Source organism: Motacilla alba, chromosome 1 (assembly GCF_015832195.1).
Source record: "Motacilla alba alba isolate MOTALB_02 chromosome 1, Motacilla_alba_V1.0_pri, whole genome shotgun sequence".
Lineage (NCBI taxonomy): Eukaryota > Metazoa > Chordata > Aves > Passeriformes > Motacillidae > Motacilla > Motacilla alba.
The window spans coordinates 47,137,300-47,157,573 of NC_052016.1; the positions used below are offsets into that span (position 1 = coordinate 47,137,300).

General features: G+C 40.6%; 1 protein-coding gene across 4 annotated transcripts; it reads right to left on the reverse strand.

The window, feature by feature from the left end:
• Nucleotides 1-5,593: 5,593 nt before the first annotated feature.
• CCDC82 (coiled-coil domain containing 82) lies at nt 5,594-19,709 on the reverse strand. Of its 4 annotated transcripts, none has more exons than XM_038148841.1 (8): nt 19,467-19,709; nt 18,969-19,364; nt 18,078-18,315; nt 16,805-16,897; nt 14,681-14,805; nt 13,950-14,120; nt 8,863-9,048; nt 5,594-8,312 (listed from the first exon to the last, which is right to left on the reverse strand). In XM_038148841.1, exons 1-8 carry the CDS (start codon nt 19,467-19,469, stop codon nt 8,247-8,249), a joined length of 1,278 nt encoding a protein of 425 aa, XP_038004769.1. In that variant the 5' UTR covers nt 19,470-19,709; the 3' UTR covers nt 5,594-8,246. The 4 variants fall into 4 exon arrangements, with proteins under 4 accessions (XP_038004769.1, XP_038004740.1, XP_038004759.1 ...); XM_038148812.1 differs by having other exon boundaries at nt 18,789-19,364; nt 19,467-19,708; XM_038148831.1 differs by having other exon boundaries at nt 18,789-19,364; nt 19,454-19,708.
• Nucleotides 19,710-20,274: the final 565 nt, after the last annotated feature.

Consider the following 20,274-nt stretch of genomic DNA (forward strand, 5'->3'; position numbering starts at 1 on the left):
GTGAGGGGGGACGGCGGGGCTCCGCCGGGGGAGGAGAACGGGAAAAAAAAAAAAATCCAAATAAAGCGAGCCGCTGCCTTCAAAATGAATCCTTGGATGAAGGAGCTCTCCGTCGGGAATGAGTGAGACTTGGCAGGTTTATTGGGTTTATTTTATTTCGGGGGAGCGGGGAGTGTTATTCCTTGAAGTGAAAATTTAAGGCATTGCCGTGGTCGGCGGCGCGGAGAAACCCCCGGCGGACCGAAAATCTCGTAGGTTAGCTGGAGTGGATTTGTTGGGGTTTCTCTTTCTCTCTCTCTCTCTTTTTTTTTTTTTTTCTTTTTTTTTTTTTTTTCTTTTAAGTCTTTAGTAAATGTGCAAATAAAGAGCCGGGGAAGGAGGAGAAAGAGGAGGAGGGTCGGGTTAGTTCAGTCTTTGTGCTTTCTCGTTTCTCTCGCCCGCTCGTTGCTGGCCACTCTGCGGCGTGGTGACTGTGTCCGGCTGGCTGCCGCTAAACTGTAGTTCCTCTAAAAATCAGAGAGACAGATCCCCCGGTCCGGAACAATGTCAGTCAGTGGACTTCCAAACCACGCTTCGCCTTCACTTAATTCAGCCACTGGCTAAATCCGTATTGCTTTCAGTGCTCATCTCCCCCCTTAGTATTAAGCAGCAAGCTACGGACACAGGCAAAGAACTCCTCTCGCGTACTTTCCCTTTTACTCCCAGATATCGAACAGTCTCAAGTACAGTTTCAAGAAAAGCACGGAGGAGGGGGGAGAAGGGGAAGAGGGAAAAAAACCCCAAACAAGCAACCCAGCCCCTCTTCAGACAGTAATTACAAACGGAGAGTTGCACTTACAAACTTCCAGCATTTTGCACCCAGAACAGTCCAGCGGCCACTTTTCCTTTGTGTTTTTGTATATTCCATGCCCGCTCCGGCGGGCGGGTGTTTGCCGGTGGGCTGTCGGCGCTGCCGGTGCCGGAGCTGCCCGCCGCCCCTCCGTGCGGCGCGGCGCGGAGCAGCGCGGAGCGGAGCGGGGGCGGGAGGCGGGTGTCACCGACAGAGAGCGCGGCCGGGGACGCGGCGCCCGGGAGGCCGGGGCGAGGCGCGGAGCCTCCCAGCGGCCGCCGAGGGGAGTCGGGCTGCCGCTGCCGCTCCCCGGGAGGTATGTGCATGGGAGGAAGCCAAGGAAATCCCCGCTCCCCTCCTCGCCCTCTACCTGGGTGCTCGGGCCGGGCGCGGAGCAGCTGCCGAGGAGCGCAGCCTCCCGCGCTCTCCCTCCTCCCCCGGCGGCGAGACCTTCAGGCGAGTACGAGGGAGTTCTGAAATAAATCACGGCGCTGCGCTCCTCTACCAGCTGGATTTCTCTGGAACAGACGGTATAAAAACAAGCAGTGCGTTCTAGGGCGCTCGCATGCACGGGACGAGTGCACGACACGAGGTCAGGCTCGGGATGTGGGAGCTCCGCGCGCTGACAGGAGCTTCTTGGGTGTCCGGGGCAAGTCACGTAGCGCCTACACTGTGGTTCCTCCCCGGGAAAGCCGCAGGCTTAGTGCTTCTCTCGCCCGGCTCCTCTATTTAGAGCAGGGCAATTTTAGACTGCGAGATCTGGCCTCTGGAACTGGCCTTGCTGCAACCGGCAGCCGTCAGGTTCTGCGTGTTGTTGTAGGTGAGCTGAAAAGGAGGATGCAGAAATAGCTGGGAGCTGGCCGGCTTTATTAAAGCAATATGCTGTTGTACTACTGTGGCTGCATTAGCCAAATTCTCAAATACCTCTGGGAATAAAAATGGCCCCCAAGCACGCAGAGACACATCCCTGATGGAAAACCTCCTAGGTCTTTTGGGACTGTACAGCCCTTAGTAGATGGGTGCATTATCTCTTTCAGTTCTGCAACGGGTCCAGTCAGAAAAATACACAAATTTGATCTCAGCATACTGAGACCATTAAGCTGAGGATGAGGAAGAGCTGACAACAACCCTCTCAGGTGTTTTTATCCCCTTCCAAGGTCATGCAAATAAATACTTTGAATGCCAGTGATGAAGTGACACGTTCCTGGAAAACTCGCCAGAATACAAAAGATATGCAGCATTAGACATACGGGAAATATAACACCCCACACTTTCACGACCCCCATCTCCTTCATGCGGCAACAAACATGAGGGTTTATTGCAAGATGTGGGTTTCCAGGTTCTGGCTTGGTGAGCACCAGCCAGAGCCTCCAGCACGTTCAGCCCCATGTTTGTCTCAGTAAATCCTATGAGACTTTGCTGAGGGATAAGGTCTGTGGGAGAGGGTTTGGGGCCATGCTGCCTTCAGAGGAAGGCATTATTGCTAACAGGAAAAAGAGTTTTTTGTTGTTGTTTAACCTTGAACAACTGAGGAAGAGTGGGTTATTATTTGATATGTAACAGTAGCTTGAATCTATTGAGAACAGTAGGTTGGCTGGAAAATAAAATGAAATTATAATGTTTGTAAAATAGTAGACAATGTTACCTTTGCTTCAGGCCTTGCTTGGGCTTCTATTTGTTCTGTACAGCTCAAATGTCATTGCTGTGCTTTAAGGGGTCAGTCACAGAACATACATGCAAAAGTAACTCACAAATCTCATGGAGAATAAGTGAGTGTTTTAAATGATGGCTTAGCTGTGTTTTTCAAAGTGGCTGTGGGAATATGAAATCCATGGTGCTGCTCCGGAAGCGACCAAGACAGCTGGAGGAATTCTCTCTCTCTCTCATACAAGACTTCGTAGAACTCAGAGAGTGATCTTTCCAAACAAAATTTTACTTTATTTTATTTTAACTTGAGAGGTTTAAGATGCGCTTTTTGCCAAGCAGCATCTCAAGAGTTCGGTTTGCGGTTTGATTTCTCCCTTCCGAGGCGAGAGGCAGCCGGCTGCGGGGCTGCGCTGCGAGCCCCGCTCGCTCAATCCGCAGCAAATGCTGCCCCTGGTGTTTCCGAGCAGGAAATACCCCACAGCCATCCCTCGGCTTTCCAAGCCTTGTTCAGAAGACCCTGGTGAATGTCACCAACCCCTGGATACTGCCATCAGTTTTGGACTGGTCGGTTGTCAATTTTCTTTAAAGCAAATGGTTCTTAACACGTTGTAACATCCCTTGCCATTAGTGCCATTCTCATAAGCACAGTCGGGATAAAACAACGTAACAGGTCCTTGAACAATTAATTACTTTATTCCTTCTGTTGACGCTAATTTGTGACCTTTTTACCTGACATTGTAATCTCACATAAACTGTCATGCTTGAGCATTTTTTCTGTTTGAATTCCCTACTGCTGTTGAAGCTCTGAGTTTCCCAAAGCAGCACCCCCCTCCAGATGAGAAAAGCACTTATTTGTGCTGGGTTCACAGCCAGGAATTCTCACCATAGACATCCCATCGTGACAATAAATTTCCAAAAATGGAACAAAAAGACTGTGCTGAACCTGTGTTGCCTAAAATCTTGAGTGCATGCTTCAGTCTCAGCACATGCCTCGTTCATCTGTGTTCAGAAATCACGTATCAAATTGCTTCAAAGTTACCTTAACTCCACTGGAACGACATAAACCTAATCTTACAGAAGACTTTCTGAACTCAGAGCTTTGAATTTTCAGCCATTTCCATTATTTACTTTCAGTGAGGGTTCTTTGCCCTTTGTCATTTTGATTTCCTGGGGTATTTCCAGCTAGGCTCATGTATGCTGCTGCTCACCCAGCAAATTGTTTAACTTTGAAGCAGAGTCTGACTGCACCTGAGTCAGTTTTCTTGTCTTTAAATTTTGGGCACAAGGTGCTTGCAATTGGTGCTCTGTTTAAACTGCAAAGTAAAAAATCTTGAACAGAGCATTTCTGTTTGTTTTTTTTTTTTTTTTTTTTTTTTTTTTAACTAATAATAATTAATCCAAGGCAACTCTGTTCATATCTTATTTAATAAACAGTAGGGGAAGAAACTCTGAACAATCCCATGCCACCACTTACTACGTAGACAATTACCAAAATTCACATCAACTATTCAGGGAAGTGGAGCCACTGATGGGGTTATTATCAGGTTCTTTTAATATAATTTCACATACTTCTAATATTACTCTTTGGCTGGTAGATTTTTTTACATTCTTTTGTCAAATCTCTGAAATCAGATTAGAAATTGGTATTTCTTTCTTCTCAAAGCAGAATCAGAAAGGCAACTTTTCAGTCTACTTTTTGTGTACTGGATATTTCTCTTGGAATGGTATTGTATTTACAAGTGTTTGTGTAGCACACATGCACACTAGCACACTCTGTTTATCCAGACAGACTTAAAAATGGATAAAACTAGAAGTCTTTATTTATGCAAATAAATGTAAACTAGAGGAGTTAAGCATGGGAATCACCTGTAATTGCCTGCTGAAGTGCTAAAAATAGCTGCTGTTTGGAAACAGGAGAAGCCTTCACTGTCAAAAAAGTGGCAGCAACAGCTATCTACTATTAGAAAACAACTTTCTTTCCAAAAACTGAAGGACACAGAGGGAGAAAAATCGTTTATTTTGATACTTCACTGCAAGAACTGGACAGAATATAGACCAAAAAGAACCTCCTGTCCCGGAAGTACATCGTGTTAGTCAGCCTGATCCTGTGCATAAATACCTTGTGTGAACTTCATCATTATCACCGTCTCTAGTTACAGAACTTAAACTAGAGCAGATTATCAAAACATTACAGGAACTAAAGTAATTTCCAAGTATGATCATTAATCACCCGTGCAAAGTCTAATCACATACTGAGCTCTCTTCATTGTTCCATTAAGACAGGTACTTTATCTTAATTAGAGCTACTGCTTCAAAAATTAACACTAAAAACAATTTAAAATATCCTACTGGAACAAACATTTTATTCTCTCACCTCCTAACTCAATTCAGCTTCTCTGATGTGGGAAAAAAACATGAAAGACTGGTCAGATTTCTAACTTCTCCCATCATTAGGTATTTGCACAATTTTTTTTCTGCTAGAAATATTCTTACTGATTGATTCTATATATAGAAAGTCTCAGGGGTAAGAGTCTTTGTGCTTCATGCTGTACTAGCATTTGCAGACAGACATGGAAAATTTGATCTAAATTTTTATGTATTTACTCTAGTAAAGAATTTTTAACTTCCTGTGGTGAAGACAAATGTAAAAGTGATGTAATGATACTTCATATTTGCTGTCTTTTAGAAACATTCGGATAGAACAGCCACAAAATTATTATCACTTCCTCCCATCTCAGTGAGGCGAATATCAGAGTTTAAGAGACACAATACACACAAAAAACATCAGCTCCTGCCAAATCAAATATCAGTTTCTTTCTGAAACAGAAATTAGTGCTTTCAATGTACAGCATTTTCTTAGTCCCACTGGTGATACCACAGCCAAGACCAGTAAACCTATGGAAGCACTTTCTACCTAGAAGTTCCATCAGAATACTTTTGTATACCTGCTAGCAACAGAAAAAACAATGATCTGGAAAAAAATGCTGTAGATAGCAAACACTTTTTAGGTGAATAAAGAGGAGGCGAGAAACAAGTCTGGGATATCAAAAAATGAGTATAACAGACCATTTCAATTTCCCATCAAATTGTATGTATTCTTGAAATAGCAAGCCAGAGTTTCACAAACTTATCCTTTATTTTGGTAGTGAATTGTTTTAATGTAGCAAAATTAGAGATCAACCATTCATTTTGACAACAACATTTTAAAGCAAAGTCATAGTCTTGAGAGTTTTCAGAAAATTCATACAGTAGCAAAAATGAGGACCAGTCAGGAAGGCTCTAAGAGGACATAGTCCATTACATGGTACAGAACTCATTTCATAATGGCTTTCCTTTGCAAGAATTGAGGCACACCATATGTATGTTATGTCCTAGAGAAGCGAACCAAACAATACAGAAATTTTGTTAACAGAAAGAAGTGAGGTATTAGTAACTAAAAGGGATATATTCAAAATGGATTCCCAAATACTTTTAAGTTGATGTGTATGTTCCCACCAATATTCCCACAAGAACAGAGATGAGGGAGGAAAAGGAATAGAGAGGGAAACCTTCAGCTTTGGTAACCAGGGAGATAGATATAAGACATACCAAACCTCAGAATTTTATGTGTCTAACTCACAGATAAGGTATGGAAAGAGTATCTTCAATGTAAGTTTACTTGAGAGCAAGTCTCAACCTGTTTACTGGGAATTTTCATCTTGGTTTTGTATATCTTGTATCTGTATGTGGTACAAAGGAGTACTGATGCTACTAACTCAGCCTAATAGCATTTAAAACATTGCTGAATTTCAAGTCCTTAAAAAAGTAAAAGCAGTTAATTTCTCACAATAAATGCTAGAAAAAGAGTAGTGAATGATAAATCTAAGGTAGAGTCTCTATTTAAAAGGCAGCAGATGTTCACTGTTAAGCAATACATCTGGCAGCAGTTGCCTACCAAATCTGGATATCTGTTCCCAGTAAAGTGGCAAAATAAATGTGGTGACTTCTTATGGACAAATGTATGAGAAATCAGATTCCATTAGTTTTGCTGCTGAGAGAGTAACATGTTAAAAGGATTCAGAGTGTTAACAGTATCTTTCACTAGTTATTCAGCCACAAAAGACTAATAGAGTATGTGCAAACAGCAAGATGTAGGATTCAAAACACGGTGCCCTTAATTTTATCTTGGGCTATAGCTGATTCTTTTTATATGCAACCCAAAATACAGGGACAGAAACACTGAATAATTTGGGTTGGAAGGGACCTTTAAGGATCATAATGTCCAGGAATATCTTCCAGTATACCAGGTTTCTCAAAGCCTCATTGACCTAACCTTACCCTTCTAGGGGTGGGGCATCCACACCTTCTCTGGGCAACCTGTGCCAGTGCCTCACCAACCTCACAATAAAAAATTTCTTCCTCTATGTCTATCTATACCTACCTTCTTTGAGTTCAAAACTTGTTGTCCTGTCACTACAGGCCTTGGTAAAAAGTCTTTCTCCATCTTCCTTATAGGCACCCTTTAAATACTTAAAGGTTGCAATATGGTGCCCCAGAGCCTTCCCTTCTCCAGACTGAACAACCCCAACTCTCTCAGCCTATCTACAGCCAGCCTCCTGATCAATTTAGTGACCCTCCTCTGGACTTGCTCCAGCATGTCCTGTCTTTCCTGTGCCAGGACCTAGAACTGGGTGCAGCATTCCAGGTAGGGTTTCATAAGAGCAGAGGAGCAGAGTCACCTCTCTCAGCCTGCTGGCCATGCTGTTTTGGATGCAGCCCAGGCCACAGCTGGCTTTCTGGGCTGCGAGTACCCATTTACAGTTCTTGCCCAATTTTTCAGAATGGGCAGTACCATACTTAACCCTTTCAAAATCCTTGAAAATATACTCTGATTTGGTTTTCATGCAATTCTGGTAAGCCATACATCCTGTTTCTGACTAACTTCTACTTTCTCTTAAGTTACACTGGAAGAATTTCTGCTTATCTTGGTTGGGCATATTAATCCATTCTCTTAGGACTGCAGTAACTCCAAGTTGCTGCCATTATGTTTGCACAATGTAACCTGATGTTTAAAATCTCAGTAAATTGCCCCAGCTACTTATCAGAGACAGCAATGTGGGCCCATGTGTTCATTTAAACAGCTAAGCCAGACTCAGTCTGTATGACGCCCATATTGTGACTCATCACCTACTTTCTCAAGAGAGGAATGACTACCGTGCTGCAAATGCAGTCAGGACTGCAGAATATTTCCTCTGTTGCCTTGCAACTGTCTATACTGATTCCTCAGAGGAGAAATAGATATTTGCATTTGGGTCCTGTTTGTTGTAACTATCATTCTAACTGACTGGACTTACTTGCATATAATGAGCAATAAGGAAGGTTAGATGCAAGTCCTAAGTTCTGGTATAACAAAGCCTTACCTTTCCAAATATACCCACTTCAAAAGATCTCAGCATCTCCTGTGTTCTCTACAACGCGGCTCAATCTGAATACATGGAAGTTTTATTTCACAAGTAAATAGATATTGAACTGATATTTCTAACAGTAGGAAAGTTAAAGTGATTAATGCAGTAAGACTGGAAGGATTGAATTGGTAAAACTTTGGAAATGTATTGACACAGATGAGAAAAAAAAAGATATGGCACATTATCAAACAGCAGTTTAAAGGTCTATGAATTTACGTGTAACAGTCTACACAGAAATCTTGAAGTCCAGGCGGAGATAAAGTGCATGCAGATGAAGTAGGCCATTCACATGTTTAAAGATGTCTTTCAAAGAGCTATATGACCTCTTAATCAATTTTCTCTTCTTGAAAATTGTCTGCATCTTCCAGGTAATCTTCAAGACCATTGTATCTCTGTGAATGAAATAAAATGTGTACAATTTATCCATATTTAATAACTGTATTATGTAAAGACTGCTTTTCTTGTTCAACACATGACCAAGCATGCCAATAACAATTTAGAAGTCATATCTAAAAGCATACTAAATGCAATTGTACTACAAATTGTCTTAAAATTAAGTGGTTCTGAACAATTAAAAGTTCTTCAGTGTAAACAGAATTCTAAAATACTCTTGCTGTGCCTCATGTACATCTTTCCCATCTTTCCAAGTTACAGCCCAAGTTTGTTGTGTTGCTGCTTTTAAATGAAACAGGGGCCTGCCCACCACAGCCCAGAGATCACACAGCTGTCAAAAAGCTTCATGTCAAAAGCTGATACAAACTGTATGTGAGCACAGCAGCAGACCACTGTTTGAAACACTGGGTGAGCAGAAACAGGGAAATGGTTGAGCTGAGTTGTATTATTGATGAATGGTAACTCAAAACTGATCCACTAAATCAGACATTTTATCTGAACTTACTTTCATCTGCTTGGAAAAGAATACAGGGAATAACCCAGTCATACCTTCTGAATCCACCCACTCTCTTCCAAGTGGTTGAAAAGCCGCTCTACATTGTCTTTGACTGGTTCATCCTCAACACCATCCAATTCAACAATGGAGCTGCAATCCATGTATAACTTGTACTTGAAGTGTTTCAATTTGTGATAAACTCTTGTACGATTTGCACACACCACGCCAACCTTCAAAACCTAGGCCAGAGCAAACACATCATTCCCTTGGATAGAACCATGATTATCTTTACAATATACAGAATTGGTGGGCTAATCTAATAAGATTTAACCAGTCAGTCCAGGAAATTGTTTGGAATAATGAAATAAACATAATGACACTACATGCATAAAATTAGTACAAACCCATGTAGTTTTTACAGCCACAGCAGAAAGATTTTTGAGCAAGCAGGCAGCCAGCAACTCCAAGCAATGGCAGCTTATCAGTGCTGTCTCCTTGCAAACACAATCATGTTTGTAATTGGTATATCTTTCCTATCTCCTGGTGGAAGTATGTTACAAAATCACCAACTCTTTAGACAACCATCATATTGTGAAAGCAGAGGAAGGGGAATTATTTGCTTACTTTTGCTTAATATGTAAGTACTTCCTAGGGAGAAGAAACACCAGTTTTAACATTTTAAAGACTGAATAGTATTCAATATTTCTTCAAGAAATACATATAAACACATATGAGGCATACACCTCACAGCACTCAATAAATGCAGAGGCTGAATTTCAAAAAAATGAAATCTCAACTTGAAGCTTTATACAATACATTAATCAGCAACTGTCTGGGAGGAATAGCTAAGCTATGATGGTGCAGAAAATAAAGCCTCTGCACCTCCCAGTTATTACCAGTTTTACTTCTATGATTCCCATGCAGAAAAGATGGAACTGACTTATTTTACAATTTTTTCACAGCAGTATTTATAGGTAAACAAAAGGTAAAATGTGCCTGTTTTGGACTGATGTTTTGTCACACCTTTCCATAAAAAATGTAAATGGCTAAAATTCTCTGCATTAGTAATGCAAGCTAACTGCAATTGCATTGTTGTTTTACATTACATGTATATATATATATATAAATATATATAAAAATGTATGTATATATATATAATGTATACATACATATATATATATAAGAATCAACTAAATTTTAAGTTGCAAGACTATTTCTTCTGAGCCACAAAAGTGATACCTTTTATTGCTAATAATCTGAATATTCTCAAATTACAAACAGGTTAAGCTTTAATTAATGCTTACAACCCACATTTTCAGGGAGCTTTTCTGAAATGCATGACCAAATGTTTGCATCTGTGAGCAGTTCCTCAGACCACCTGACCTACCTGTGCAACCTAGCACTAGCTCTATCTGCCGACAATGAAAGTAACAGAAAAGTGTATTTTTAAAGATTATGTAAATGGGATTTATATGTGTTAGTTATATATTCTTTTAACTATATGAATATATCTTAATTTCTTAAACATATTAATCAGCAGCTCAGTGGATATCACCAGGCATAGTATCAGTTAAGTCAAAAGAGACACACTAACTTAAAAGAACTTTTGATCTGCCCTACAGTAAATTGTTATTAACTGAAATTTTAAACATTTTGAGGTAAAAATGCCTATTACTATATTTTCAGTCTCTACTGATCATGTAAATGTTGTACCTATATACAGCTCCATTTTCTAGTATCCCCAAAACTGAAAAACTAAGACTTGTGTTTGGTGCTGCAGGTGGTTCTAAAGTGCAAGACCTACAAACTAATGCTGAGCCTTGATGAATTCAAATTTCCAGAAGCACCATTCCAAACACTGCAGCAATGAAGAACTGAGCTGCAGTGTTTCGTAGAGCATTGCACAACTTTTCAAGTATCCCAAGCAATGAGGTGTGGCATTTGGAACATTATGTGATATAAAATAGGAGATACCATCTTACATCAAACTGGTGGCCCAGTTTTCTCCCTTGTGACAACAGCTAGCAGGAGATATGCAGGAAGTTAGTATAAGATCCACCACAAACATTAGAATGATCATAAGACTACTGCACATTTTCTGGCAGTCAAGAGTTAAGATCGTCTGTATCACCCCAAATATCATGTTCCATAGTGTGAAAGAACCTTCCCCAAGAACCTGGCTAATCCATTTTGGGACCCAATAGTATTTTTCCCTTCCAAAATATCCTGTGGCAGTGAGTTTCATAGCTTATTTATGTGCGACGTGGAGAAATGCCAAAGGCAAATAGCTAAATATCATGTAAATGTAACTATGTATTGTGTTTTTAAGCAAGAAAGATAGTCTAAAAATACAATGCTATTTCAGAATGCAGCTTTGGAAAGAATCTCAGTACTGTACTCTAATTTTTTCCCCTCACAGTTCTCAGTCCCTCTGTGTTAATGCTTAACTTATCTACTCAAGCTGGTCCTATCAGCCAAAGTTGTGTTAAATCACTTTGTAAGGAATGTAGGAGCATGGCTGGACAATAGCACAACATGTAGTGACTGCATCCATGTCCTCAAAGCATGTCTATAAACAGAACACCAAGACTGAGAGTAGAAAACAGTTTATAATCCAGGTGACATAAGGAGCAACGAAGTGTGGGGGATACTTACATCTCTAAACCTTGTGATTCTCCCTGATTGGGGGAAATGAGAATTGGCACCTAAACAGTGAACAATCACTGCAAGCCTAAGCAAAATTGGAGCAGCTGTTTCTCTTCTCTTTCTACTGGCAAAGCAGAATACTTCAGAGATGAGAGAAAAGGAAAGCTTTATGCAGAAGAAGGGGGTTGGAGGTCTGTTTTTGTTCTCTTCACATCCACTTTTTTCGGGCATTTTCAAACAAATCTATAGAAAATAGTCCAACTATGTGTTTCCGTTCAATTTGATCTGTCAGTGCTGAGCTGCCTTCTCTATCAGTCAATTAGGCTTGAGAAATGGCAGTTTTATGCAGCTCCGTGAGCCTCTTTTTCTTTTATATTTTTTTCTAAATTGGCAGGACAAGTTGCTCAATGCATTGCCAGCGGAGCTTTAAAGACAACTTGAGAACAGTACTTTTAGCAGTCTAAACTGCAGGTCACCATAAGAACACAAATGTTGCATTACAAGACATTATCAAAAATGACTGGAAAGTGCTCAATTACTCTCTCTCCTGAGCCTCCTTAACAGCCACTGAGCTATACTGAGCAGGCACATAGCAGACGTCCCCAGATGCTGGTGTACACTGGGTAAAAAAAGCTCTCATTTTGCACTGCTAAGCTGAAGAAGACAAAAATGAACTAGCAAGTTACTTCAGTATTTCATAGGATATTTCAAGTTTTTTCCAAAGTGAAAAATAGCCAACACTTTATGCAGGACAACATTTGGTCAGCAGTGAGGGAACTGCTACTGTTATTTCCACAGTTAAGCTGAAAGTTAGGTAAAGATTAAATTCTAGAGCTAGTTCACTAATTATTTCTGTTAGGTTAGGTAAGGCACACACTTCCCATGAAAAACTGAGTCTTTTTAAATTAGTGATCTGTATGTAAGGAAGAATGCCAGCACTGCAGGAAAAGCCTAGCTTTCTTGACTATCATGCACATACATACTTTTCAAAACAGATTATCAGCAACTGCTGCTCAGAAGGGTCTGTAATATAAGAAAAACTGTCACAGATTTTCAAGCTCCTGTATTACATGCAGAGCCTGTATGATGACAAAATGATAAACATGGTGACAGCTCTCAAATCTGTAAGTTAAAGAATTTGCAAACACCCAAACAATACAGGTTTGAGCTTCAGTAAGGCATACTTCCTGTTTGACAAGGGCTTCACTTTATTTTTACTTAAGAAATCCTATTAGACCTCGTTACCAAATATACTTAAAAACCCCCTGGTTCTGAAACTTTTTTATTTTCAACAAATACTGTGAGAAACTTCAGCTGTGTTCAGAAATTCTTTTACACTCACAAATAAAATACCATCTGTGTCTCCTGAAAGGGAAGAAAGGCAGAACTTGGATATCAGCTTGGTAAAACAACTGTAGCAATATTTTATTCTTGACAAATCAAGTGCTTTGAATTTACCATAAGAGGTCATGAATTGCATTACTGAAGGTCATAGCATACTTAATCGTAACAATTATGTGTAGCTGTAATTTTAAAGGAAAGATCTCTAAATATTAGAAAACACCCAGGTTATTGAGAGTCAAGGTTTTCAGAAGGCTCAGCTGTGAAATGAAATTGTATTAGGCTATTATTAAATTATTTTAGGTGACTTATTAAATCACCTAAAATGACTGCCTAATGGAACATTATGTAACAACATGTAAGATGCCTTTCAGTTTAAAAAAAAATCTAATCCAATATGTTCTACAAGTGACAACTGAGGGAGAAATAGATGCAAGACTACCTAAATGGAAGTGTTCTCTAGTTTGGACAGGTAATTCTGATAACGCAGTAATGGGGAAAAGGCTCTAATAAAATGTATTTATGTAGCTAGGAACAAGTTTTCTTGAAAGGAGATCAGCAAGTGTAAATGCATCTGAGATGCCAAGATAATTTGTCCTGAGCGAATAGCTACGTGGGAAATAGCAGATGTGGGAAAAACATCTGAAGAATGAATCAATAAATTTTGACAAGGTCACACTTGGACTGCTAGAATGACCATTGCACTGTTTCACTCAGCATCTGAACTCAGAGCAAACAAGAACTGCTGGAGTGCACATGGACCTCCAGTGCTAGAGGCAGAGCAGGCGTAGAATTAGTAAACCTAGCGACCCAATGTTGAACAAACCTTACCTGCACCAAAATAGAAAACATAATCATTCAATGGCAATGATTGTCCCTCATACAGAAAGTTACTTTAACAACGTTTCTGACCATCAATGCAAGATTCCTGCTGGGAAAGTCTTAAGGGCATTATAGGCATGCACAAAGGTAAAGGAAGGGCTTTTTCATTAAGGGATAGATGTGGGGAGGAAACAGCACAAGGGTCATTGTGATGAACCAAAACTTTGGCAAAACCAAAGTTCATAGAAAAGGTCATAGAAAAACATCTGATTTATTTTCTTGATAAAAGAAAAACTTAAAACTTAAAAATATAGTGCTGGTTTGAAATTACCTGTTTATCATCTGACATGAAGTCATCCACTTCCAAAGTTTTACTATTATAAAGCCTTCCAGAGAGCAACACATTGAACTTACACCACCGCTTCAGCTCACAGGCCTGACAAGACATATTTTTTGCATTTTGCAAGCTTATGCGAACATCTGGGTAACAATCCACACGCTCCTGAAAAAGAGATTCCAAATAACATTAAAGAACCTCTGTAAACTGAACGATGCCTCTAACAGGCTGCCGAGTACTCTGTACTCACACAAAATTAGTCCAAGAGAAATGAAAGTGATCCAAATTTCATTATTACAGCGATCATTAAATCATCACACCCATGACACTAATTCTCTTCTAGTAATATACATACAGTAACTAATTGCTCTATACTGACTTATTTTTTGTAGTAGTAGAAGGTTCATGATAAACATACTGTTTACCTTTTTGTGGGAGGAGGAAAAAAATCTTGTTAGAACGTTTAGCGAGTGACCAAAAAAATCCTCAAATGTCAATTGCTGAAGTTAGCAGGAGACATGTTCAGGTAGCTGAGAACAGATTCTGTTCTGCTACCTGAATGTTTGTCTGGTAATCAACATGTAAAATATTTCTGATATTTATATAAGCACCAAAACAAATTATTTAAGTTAAAGAGCAATAGCTGCTATTAAAAAGGATATATAATTATAGTGATTGTTGCACCTTTACAGAGAATTTCAGCATTTAAAGTAGAATCTACATACCTTGTATCGATCCTTCCAGCGACTTCTACAGATTAGGTTCTCGAGACGAGGCTGAATGAAGCGGTCGTCCAAATAATGAAGTGAGAGCAGCATATCTTGTGCATACTTCTTTTGTCTCGTTCCATCTGTTCAGTGAGAATCATCACTAATATGCTGACCACCCTATGTTGTACAAGCTCTTTAGATAAAATTTTCAAGGATATTACGCTTCTGCATACTAAGAACTATGAATGATTTTACTAAACTGTTACTGAATACATTTGCTACTGTTACCCATAAAAGTGATCCAAGCAATCCATGCATCTTGCTAAAAGGATATATTTTATTATCTAAGAAGGGGTACAAACTCTACAATCAAGCCAAAAGCTCTCATCCCAAATGGAGATCCATTCACTCAATCCTATTTAAAACAACAGAAAAGGAGGAAGCATGTGGGGGAATGTTGTGCTTTTCAACCAACCTGTTTTAAGTTGTTTGAAATTTATACGGGAAGTGGTTGGAATCCATGAAAACAAACCACCCTGAGATACTTCAGAGCAGAAATTTTGACAACTCTCTTTGTCACTTCTAAAGATCACAGAGAAACTGACCTTTACTTCACTAGCACAGTCAGATACCTTGAATTAGCGTAAGTACTTCCAAATACTCACTCAAGCAAAATAAATTAAAAAGCATGAGGATGAGTAAAACTACCACTATTACTGTTTCCCAAATACATGCTGGACTCCAGGAATTAAACAGGACTTCCCTAGATGGAGGCCAATGCACACTGCCCTGGAACTTCAGTGTCTACAGGCATAAAACTTAATTCAACTACCTTCCCATGCCTTCTAGCAAAGCTGTTATCCAAAAAAAGGCAGACCTGAGAAGGGCCACTGGCTATCTAGCTTTCTATATAAAAGTAGTTAATTGTCATTATAGTCACCATAATTGCAATTAACTGTTTTTCCATATTCACTTTACATACATATTTGCAGTATGAGCTGGAAGAGCTAGACCACAAAAAATCCCTCCCAAAAAAAAAGCAAGTGTAAACTCCTATACTATAGTAGCTGCTCTTGAGTCAAAACTAATGAAGAGATTCACTTCCATTAACTCAGAACAATTCATTCTACATTACAAAAATACATTTTTGCAATGCTAGGCTATGTTCATACAATGTTCATGTACAACCTCCAGCTCATTTACTTCCGGCAACTTGGCAGTAAATTGTTACATTTTATTGAGCAGATATCATTTGAAATAGAAGAAAGCTATTACAACATTAATCTGGCAGTGTTTATGTATTACTTTTCAAAGGCTTGTTTTTACTTGTTGAAGCAAAACAAACCAAACAGCTGAAAAAAATAGCAGTGGTAGATGAAAGACATTTTTTAGCTTCAAGAGTATATAGCCTTTATTTTGAGGTCTGTGGTGTACTTCAGTTTCTCCATTCCCTCTAAGTTCCTGATGACATCAAAACCTCCACTCTTGGCATTTCACTAACTCCTTCCATAATCTGACACTGACAGTCCTCTCCTTAATCCCATCTTTACAGGGCTTATGAAACAATGTGTGAGGCTGTTATTCAGCCCCACTAGGCCAAATGCCAAAAAGCACTTCCTCAGAAAGAATAAGACAAGTACTGACTGCAGCTGAAGCTTATTTATCTGATGTGTTAAACAAAAAAAAAGGAAAAAATATGATATAAAGTCATCTCCATAACTAAAAGCATTTATTATCTATCAAATTCCTAAGAAAAAAAAAAAAAGCTGTGAAGCACAAGAGATTTTGACAAAGCAGCTGACCTTGCAATGTTTTCATTGAGATATCTGCTTTGAAACTAATTTCGTTTTCATGCTGGAAAGGTTACTACTGATTAGTAACACAGACACACATTCCTACATCTCAAGAAGGCATTTCAAGCCTTCTGTTCTCAAGAATTAAGTCAACACATTCTTCCAAGATTACTGTATCATTTTCAGATAGAGTCCCCTCTGCTCTCCCTCACCAAAGTTATATAGCAGGAACATCACAGATTTCAGAACCCTCAGTTCTATGATCAGGAGAAGCACCCTTCCCTAGAACAAATAGCTTTGTATAACTTTGAAGGCATTAATGTATTATTTAATGAAATTTACTTACCATATAATGAGCTCAGAAAAGTGTCATCAATTGCATTTATGAGGAAAGCCTTTACTATTCTTTGGAAGTGTACATAATGATCACAGCGAGATACTGGGAAGAAAGCAATACAACCAAAATTTACCAAAAGAAGGAAAAAAAAAAAGTCACGTTAGAAGCCCTGTAAGAAGAATTCTTCTCCAGTATTGTAAGTTTATAACTGTAAAGTTATTTAAATATAGATTTAGAAATAATTTCAATGCACAACATGCACACCCATAGGATTTTGCCGTTAAAATGTGCTTCTTATCCCAATGATCCTACAGAATTTTAGTATTCTAAAGTCACATGTGCTTCCAGCAAGAAGTGTCCACAGGAAGACCTACAAACACTGAGAGAAGTCAAGAATTTGTTCTATGAATAGCATTAAATAATATAAATCAGAGAAGACCAAGCTTATGTTGTGGTCATGGGTTTTTTACTTGTGCTTTGTTTGTTGTGTTCATTTTTTTTTTTTCTTTCAAATACAGTTCTGCTGAGGTCTTCACTGGGGAAGAAACACCACAAATGCTCGTGACTACCTACAACTAGCACTGACTGTCCAGTCACATACCTACTTCTGATCAACAAAATATGGAAGAAAACAATGTGCATAAAGTTCTGCTTCAATTCTCTCTGCTCCATCCAGAAACTGGTTTTCATAAAAGAACAGCTTGAAGAGTTTTCTTGATCTGTGTAATTCAGCCGAGATTGGCTGGTGAAGTCAGAAACCCCTCTAGACCTCTGGTCCCAAGTCTTACCACCACAGAACAAAAATACATAAAAAACCCAGAACAAAACAAAAAACCAACCAAACAAAAAAAATCCAAAAAATAAAATCCCATGCCACAAACTCATAGTGAGAACAGAATTTGGACAGATTAACATAGCTGCTCTTAGCATAAACACAAGATTGTAGGATGAAGGATGATGCCTTCAGGTCTCCACAGGAATGAATGCATCATAGGCAGTCTACTTCATCCTAAATCAGACCAACTGAAAAAAAAAATTGTGCAATTTTTTGCGAGGTTTCACTTTCTTCCCCCCAACTTATACCCTTTCTTTAATTAGATATTTAAAGACTGCAAAAGTTTACTGTGGAAATCAGAATGCTTTCATTATAAATTGAAGCCTTTCAGGTATCTGCTTTTAAATACCATATACTATTCCTTAGCATTTGTATTTAGCCCATTAATTTTATTACAGTACTACGAGCTAGTTATACATGAAAAATTATCACTAATTTTGATCTTACACTGTGGGATGTAGTGTGCCAGCAGCTCGCTGTTTGATGGATTTGGTTGCTTTTGATGTGGCTGATTTTCATTCTTCACATGCTCTGTGTTGTCAATGTCATCACCATCATCATTGTTTTCCTCTTCATCTATTATAAAATCTTTCATGCTGTCAGCATCAGTTTCACTGCCCTCTGATGGTGTGAGGGGCAACTGACAGAATGGTTCCTCTTCTATTGCTCCTTCACTGTTAGAATCCTAATTTAATTTGAAAAAGTACTTCAAACACAATAATTTTCAGTATTTGCACAGACAAAATACTACATACAACAGCTAAGATTTTTGACCATCTAATAACCCCACTTGTTCAATTATCAAGAAAGCACACGTTTCCAAAAAATACATCATTCTGTACTAGACAACTATTACTTTCAGCTTTAAATTAGCCATTTCCACGTACCTCCCTTCAGTCTGCTTCTAGGAGGTAAGCTAATAGATCTCTAAGACACTTCAGCAAGTATTCTGCTTCCTGATAAAAATAACTTGATAGATTTTCAGCAGTCAACAGTTATCCAGTTAATGTGACTGTTAAAATATTACCGAACTACTAATTTGTCATGCATTCAAACCCAAAAAATGCCACTGATTTGTAGCTCTTAACCTTTCCTGAGATTAATTTTGGTTTTTTTTTTTTATTTCCTCCAATTAAATTTCAAAGATAAAACCCTGACCTCAGCATTTGCACTGCTGCAGGATCTCCGAGCTGCGCTTTGTCTTACAAGTTCCTTCAATTTTTCAAGCACTTTCTGTTTCCCGCTAGTCGAAACATTCTCTGTAGGGCATGTTTTATCAGGCTGCTGTTCTTCAGAATTCTCATCGTCATCCATTATACAGCGGCGTTTGGCAGAAACCTTTCTAACCAGGATGTCACTGCCCTCACTTTCATCGCTGTCGTACATGACAGAGCTGCTCAACCTCTTTCGCTTCCCAGGCACAACGCACTCATCGTCACCATCTTCTGCTACTTCCCCACCGTCGTCTTTCTCCTCCTGATGTGAAGGACTGCTCTCCACAGCCCTCGGATCTTTTTCATCTATTTCACTTTCGGATGTGGCAGACTCCTCCTCCTCCTCCCCAGAGGCGGCTGAGGATTCGTCACTGCTGTCAAGCAGAATGAGCGCCCTTCTAGTGCGCCTCCAATCGACTCGGGATCTGGGTGATACCAGTTCTCTCCCGGCTGCCTTATTCCTTGTTTCGTATCTTTTGACAGCGGTTTTTACCCCCATCGGAAAGCTGTAGCAACACACCTAAATACAAACCGGCAGAACAAAGCACTTGTTACACTGTGCCATTCAAAGGGGGGGAAAAAAGAGTACATTTTGCTCCGCATGCTCACGACTTAGCAGCACCATGTAGAGACTCACGCGGAAACCGGCCCCGAACAGCACTCAGCACGCACAGCAACTTCTCCCGAGGCTACACCTCACTCGGGAAGCGCAGAGGCGCCCGCGCCCGGCGTGGCTGCACGGAGGAAGGAATCGGGTCCGGGCCGCCGCTGCCGCTCCCGGGGCGGCTCCGGGGCCGTTTGGGGCCGCTCCGCCTCGGGACGCCCCGGCTCGCGCGCCGCCGTTTCCCGCCGCGCGCCGCCTCAGCCGCTCCGCGCGGGCTCCCGCTCCCGCTCCCTCCACCGCTTCGCGCATCGCGATTGGCCGCCGCGCCTGTCACTCATCCCGCCGCTGTGTTTACGGAAGTGCGGTGGTCACGCCGCGGTGGGGGTTGGGAGGAGGGTTATGTTTGTGTGGGCGCGCAGTGGCTGGCGAAGCGGAGGTGGCGGGTTCGAGTTCCGCCTCGGCGTCCTCCCTGTGCCTCACCCGGAGGTCTCAGGCAGCGCTGTCGTGTTGTGGTTTAATTGTTTGTGCCCGTCCTCGGTGCATCCCCGAGAAAAGTCTGCGTGGGTTTGTGGGGTACGGCCCCTCCGCAGCGGGGCTGGCGGGGGCCGCCGCTGGTCTGAGGCGCTCCCCGCCACGGCAGCTTCCTCAGCAGCCCTGGGAGCAAACCCGGTGGGTTTGTGAGGGGTGGCTGAGGGACCTGGGGGTGTTTGACCTGGAGAAGAGTGGGCCCGGGAGCGCCTTATCGTTCTCTACGACTGCCTGAAAGGAGGGCGTAGCAAGGATGGGACAGAGGAAATGGCCTCAAGTTGCGCCAGGGGAGGTTTAG

Excerpts from the sequence above, each read along its gene's own strand:
- CCDC82 (XM_038148812.1), bottom strand. Across the intron at positions 18,316-18,788 it reads GCAGCAGTGCAAATGCTGAG|GATTCTAACAGTGAAGGAGC; the intron begins GTCAGGGTTTTA and ends AAATTAAATTAG. Across the intron at positions 9,049-13,949 it reads TCATGTCAGATGATAAACAG|GTTTTGAAGGTTGGCGTGGT; the intron begins GTAATTTCAAAC and ends GCTCTGGCCTAG.